The 6,000-nt window shown below is 38.3% G+C and overlaps 1 protein-coding gene across 7 annotated transcripts in view; it reads right to left on the bottom strand.

Annotated features, from left to right (window-relative positions):
- The window catches only part of Dennd4a (DENN/MADD domain containing 4A), a 128,070-nt gene that overhangs the window by 25,923 nt on the left and 96,147 nt on the right, over positions 1-6,000 (bottom strand). For all 7 annotated transcript variants that reach the window (XM_005393707.2, XM_005393710.2, XM_005393709.2 and 4 more), the window contains one exon: positions 4,258-5,357. In XM_005393707.2, the coding sequence (XP_005393764.1) occupies positions 4,258-5,357 (1,100 nt within the window). The remainder of the gene's footprint in view (positions 1-4,257; positions 5,358-6,000) is intronic.

Here is a 6,000-nt window from a genome sequence, read left to right as displayed (position 1 = left end):
TTTTTAAAACTTGAGCTGAGGGAACGTAGCTCAGTGGCAGAGCACTTGCTTAGCAAGCATGAAGCTTTGTATTCAACCCCAGTACTGGGAAGAAAACCCTATAATACGATGAAAATTTTGTGTTATTCAAGTATCTATCCCTCCCTAGGTAAATGTGTAATTTTTCTTTTGTAGTTTTTAAGATATTTTTTCCCCAGTAACGGTTTTCTTATTAGGAGACAGCTTTGGTTTTTAGCAGTTTATGATGTGTGCAGCTGTGGGTTAAAAAAACCTTCTTTTTCAGGTTTAGTTTTTAACTTTGTCCTTTCTGTAGTTTGCTGTTTCTCTTGTATCTGTAAATCTGTATCCCTCACCAAATTTGGGGAGTTTCAGTGATTACTTCTTCAAATATCTTTTCTGCTATACTTTCTTTAATCTTTCTGGAACTTCAACTGTAAATTTTATTTATTCCTTCTGATACTGCTCTGAAGGTCTCTGAGGCTCTGTGCACTTACAAGTCTTTTATCTTTTTGTTCTTCAAACTGGATAATTTTTATTTCTCAATCTTTAAGTTCACAGACTCTGTCTGCTGTCAACTCCATGCTGCTACCAAATCAGTTCAATGAGTTTTAGACACTATTTCCAAGTTATAAAGTTTTATCTTAATTTTTGTTCTTGCTGAGAATTCCTTTCTTTTCATTTATTTCAAATATTTTTTAAGACTTCAGGAACCTAGTTATAATAGTTGCCGGAAAGTTTCTTCCTGATAACCCTAACGTCTGGGTCATCTTGGGGCTGTCTTACTCCTGAGAACTGGCCACATCTTTGTAGGGTTTGTTTTTTTCATTCTGTGGTGTCAGAGATTGAACATAAAGGTACTTCACATGCTTGGCAAGTGCTCTACCACTCAGCTACATCCCAAGCCCTTTCTGGTTCTCTATATCAAATAAATTTCAATTTTATATTAGACATTATAAGTATTAGGTTGTATAGAATGGGTACCTTTAAAATACTTTAGAGAATACTGATGTTTTTGTTTTAGCACACATGCTAAGTATCAAACAGACTGTGGTTTTGTGTGTTCTGTATTTAACTGGCAATGTTTACCCTCTCAGCTTAGTTCTCTAGTAAGTCTTTTGTGTGCTGGCTTGCATCTCTCCCATGCATGTATAACTTAAGAGTTAGGGTGAGACTTCTGTGGGATTTTCTACAAACTCTTCAACTCAAAGAGGCTCTTTTCCTTTATTTTTCTGGGAAGGAAATATGGCTTTTTTTTTGAAACTTTAGCTGCTAGAGCTGCTCTGGCACACTGTGACTACCTTTAGGGCAAAGAGGCAAGAGAAAAGAAACTGAGTAACTCACCTCTTTGTGAGCCCTTCCCCACAATCTGCCAGGTGTTTTGGGGGTACTGGGAATCAAACTCAGGACCTCATGCTTACCAGGCAGGTGCTGCGCTGCTGAGCTATATCCCCAGCCCCTGCCAGCTCTTATTTACTTTTTGGAAATCCTTTTCTAGGTGGTTTTTAATATTTCAGCTGGAGTTCTTTGTTGTAATCAGTAGGGAGCAAGGATGAGCTGTAATGACTCAGCTGATATAGTAAACTCAGAACTCTCACTGTAGGTTTTGAAAGATATTTTTGCTGGTTACGATAAAATAGGTTGGGAGTCATTTTGTTGGGCACTTTATGTCCTTCTGACACCACACTTTCTGCTCAGGTTCTTATCGTTCCTCTGAAGATAATTTATCTCTTCTCTAGCTCCCTTTAACACTTCTGCTCTGTATCTCATCTTTGCTTATTTTAATATTAGGTGATTAAGTATGGTTTTCTTTGTATTCTGCTTGCTATTTGCATAACTTCTTAAATATATGAATTGACATCTTTAATTACTTTTGGAAAATTCCTGGTAATTAGCTTTATAAATGTTTGTTAGATCTCACTCTCTTTTTCTTTTTGAACTCCATTACATGAGTGAACTCAAATTTTTCATGTAGTCTTCATTGTATTTTCTATTTTTTTTCCTGTGCTTTTGTGTGAATCTTTTCTACCGGTTTTCCATCTAGTTTATTAAATTTCTATTCCTGTGTTTTATCTGCTATTAAATCCAACTACTGCATTAACTTTTCAGTTCTATAATTTACATTTGATCTTTTTTTTAAACAGATTCTAATTAGTGAAATTTTCCATCTCTGAAGTTATTTTAAATGTATCTTTATTATCTTAAATACGTAAGTGCCTCAAAGCTCCTTGCTAATTCAAATATCTGGACCACCTGAGGTTTATTTCCATGATATGTTTTTCTTTTGTTTTTCAGTCAAGAGCCTGTCTCTTGACACAGCTATTTTTAATTAAAGGACAAATACTGGTATGAAAAAACTGTAAGGACTCTAGATGCTTTATTCCTTTAGAAAGGGTACACTCTTTCCTCTGCTAGATGAAGGAGGACTATTTTAATCTATCCACAGACTGGAGTTAAACCCAGGTTACAGTTTTTGGTCAGGCTCAGTGGACCTATAGTTTGCCAGTGCGCCTAAGGCAGAGCTTGGCAGGATGGAGGACCTGGTATGTTTACCAAAGTTCCTGTTGCCCTTGGTAGATCACGAATACTAGCTACAATGTTCCCAACACCATGAGATTGATGAGAACTATTTTTCAGAGTTTGATGCTTATTTGTCTCAAGAAATATCACTGTGTAGAAAATGTCAAATGCCTTCTGGGAAAAAGTGGCTATAGAACTTTAGCTCACCTCTGAAATTCTCTCTATAATCTTGCCTCTCTGCTTTCTACTTGCTTTAGCAGTTGTCTAATGAGTGTAAACAGGCACTTTCTGTATTTCATCTAGAGCTCTGGTCTTGAGAGGTATAAAGGTCTGTCATGAACTATCCAACATAATCAGTTCTTTTTTTTTTTTTTTTTTTTTTTGGTACCAGGAGTTGAACTCAGGACCTTGCGCTTGCCAGGCAGGCACTTATGGCACTGAGCTATATCTCCGGCCCATCCAGCCTAATCAGGAAGAGAAATTGTATGCCTGGCTGATAATTTCTGAAGCCATACTATACACTGTTTTAAAAAAAATTGCACTCTAAAGGAAATCCTGAAACTTGGTCATAAAACTTTTACATAACACAAACTCTTACCTGAGCTACACTGCTTTTCAAAACAGAACTCTAAGTACAGGTTTAAAATGAATTTTCCTTTCTGTAAAGTCATTATTTCAGTTTAAGTTCTGATGCTTACAAACCTTACACATTCCATGAGTCCTTTTTATAAAGCTATGTTTAAGGAGAACTGTGGAGGACCACTTGGGCGACTCTCCTTGAAGGAGGAGCAATTTTTTCTGTTTTGGCTGAATCTGACCCTATTTCCACGTATTGATGGTGTAGTGCTGGCTAGGACCTTCCTTCTCTTTCAGTTGGCTTTAAGCAATGCATTATTGGTCCAGCTCAGGTGCTGATGATAGTCTTTGTTTTTCTTTGTTTTGTTTTGTTTTTTTGGTTTTTTTTTCTGGTACTGGTAATCAAACTCACAACGTTGTGCTTGCCAGGCAGGCGCTGTGCCGCTGAGCTAAATCCCCAGACCCGCTGATGGTCGTCTTTGAAGACAGCAGGCAGTGTTTCCCTAGCACCCCCATTGTTTCCTTGGATGAGCTAGGATGAGGTGGGATGTTGAGCCAATGTTCCATGCTATGGCTGGGATGAGCCTTGGGATAGAGGCTATGACTTCCTGGGGCTTGAAAGGTTACACATCAGAGCTGAAGCACCGACCCCAAACATTAGATACTATCTCAATTGTGTTACGCAGATTACTCTTTCTGCAGATCCTTCTCTCTGCATATTGCAGAGGTGATTTCAAGCCTCCTACCTAGCCCAGCTCACAGCACTCACCAACTTCCTGCCTTTCTCACAGTCACTCATCCTCAAGCCACTCCCTTCTTCACAAGTTAATAAAACCCAGATTTGGCCCTGGGTCAAGGTCTTTGTTTCAGATAGTCATCATCATGGCTGGACTTAGGACCCCTTGGCTCCCCGTAACTACAAATATGCCTTAGTGTTTTTATTCTCGCCGTGGGTTGCACTGGAAGTGGTAGATGGAAATGAACTCACTAGAATTCTGGTAACTTTTCCATGGGATTTCAAATATGAACTTCCTGAGCCACAATGAGGACCGGGAGGGCTCTCTACAGAGAATGATTACCAAGAGACATCTGTGCAAGTAAGAGACTTCCAGTGGTGGTGGAGGATGTATGAAAACAAAAGTAGCAAATACTAACAAAACTTACCTTGGATGATGTGGCATACATGGTGAATCTTGAGTACCATTTGCTTGCTTTCTCTGCAACTCCTTTTCCAGCAGTGAACATACTATGCCTTAGCACATCCAGTTTTGGTACTAGCAATGTATCTAGGTTAAATGAAGGTGATGGATGGTTTAATGTATCTTGAGATCCTTCCCTAAATGGGCAAGTAGGTGAGAAAGCAGGAGAAGACCAGAGTCTATCCCTTGTTCTCTCCTCGCTTTTTGTGTAACTTTTGGATTTGGTAAGTCTCACAGGCCTAGGAGAATTAGGAGGCAGGCTAGATCTTCTGCCTGCCTTGACCAATGTTGGGCTTTTCTTATTGGTTAACTTGTCATCACATGCCCGTTGTAAATCAATGCTTGGTGTGCGACTTGTCAAAGGACTGCTCATGTTATTCATATACATCTCAATTTCTTCAGCTAAATCACGCCTAGCAGATGGTGTTGAAATGCTTTTGCTGTCATCTTCGTCATCCTCCTCTTCTTCTTTTTGCTGCTGTTCAGTCTCAGCAACCAAAAGAGAAAGGGGGTCAAATCCTCTTGCAACGTCAGTTTTTTCAGAAGGTTTTACTGAAAAGCTGCTGTTCATATGCTGAATCCTCTTGGGATTTTGTGTAGCAACATGTCCCACTTTTGACCTGTCTGCTTCATTGTCTAAGTCTTCTAAGTCAAAAATAACAGCAGAATCCACTTTATCTGCCAAACAACTAGGACCATCAAAAGGTGTATCATCGTCACTAGATTCCTTTTCCAGACTCTTTCTTTTTGATCTTAAAGGTGGCTTTCCAATATCAAGGCTATTTGGCCTTGTGCTATTTGAGATAACATTTGAAAGAATTTTTGCATCGGCTCCTAATTTTTCAACTATATCTCCAGGGTTTGCTTCCTGATTAATTCTATTCAGCATAAATCCCATCAATACACCTCCACTAAGGTTACGGTTTCTATTTCCCCAGGCCATTTGCTGCTGCAAATTAGGTTCACTGTCACTTTTATGTCTTTTCTTGAAGCATCTACTTTGAATGTTTCCTGTTTCATTTGTATCCTCAAGAGTTGACATTAAGAGCTGCTCAGGTATGCGTTCTGGAAAATGAAAAAAGTACTTTTAGCCATGAAAATCTAATGTGCAAATGGAAGTTATCTTAAATATTTGAAATTCTAGTAATGAAAATGATCTTACAAGGTACTCATTGCCTTCCTGTTATTTCACATATATCATGTTAAGCACTTTACTTATATTACCTACTGCAAACATTTCAACATTCTTATGGAGAAATTGAAAAAATACTCAGATTTAAGTTGCACAGTGCTTAAATGATAGAATTATGATTTTAATCCAGACCTGTTTAACTATAAAAGTTTTGCTCCTAGACATTAGTATGTACTTCTAAAAAACTTAAAATACAATTAAGATTTATACTTAAGCCAAGTACAGTGTGCATGCCTGTAGTTCTAGCTACTTCGGAGGCTAAGACTTGAGGATCAGAAGTTCAAGGTCAGCCTGGACAACTTAGTGAGATCCTGTTATAAAAAAAAGCCAAGGGACTGCGGGATGTAGCTCAGTGTCAGAGCTCTTGCCTAACGTGTGCACAGCCTTGACTTCAATCTCTAGAACCACATACACGGAAGGATTTACATTTAATAATAATAAATGCATATTAATTCCACTAAATGGACTAAATAACCATAGTCAAAACAATTGTGATTGTGCTAGATGAGCTTGAGA

Source organism: Chinchilla lanigera, unplaced genomic scaffold (genome assembly GCF_000276665.1).
Source record: "Chinchilla lanigera isolate Chin_1 unplaced genomic scaffold, ChiLan1.0 scaffold00049, whole genome shotgun sequence".
In the NCBI taxonomy this organism is placed as follows: domain Eukaryota; kingdom Metazoa; phylum Chordata; class Mammalia; order Rodentia; family Chinchillidae; genus Chinchilla; species Chinchilla lanigera.
The sequence above is the reverse complement of the archived record's forward strand: the minus strand, read 5'-3'. Positions and strand labels throughout refer to the sequence as shown.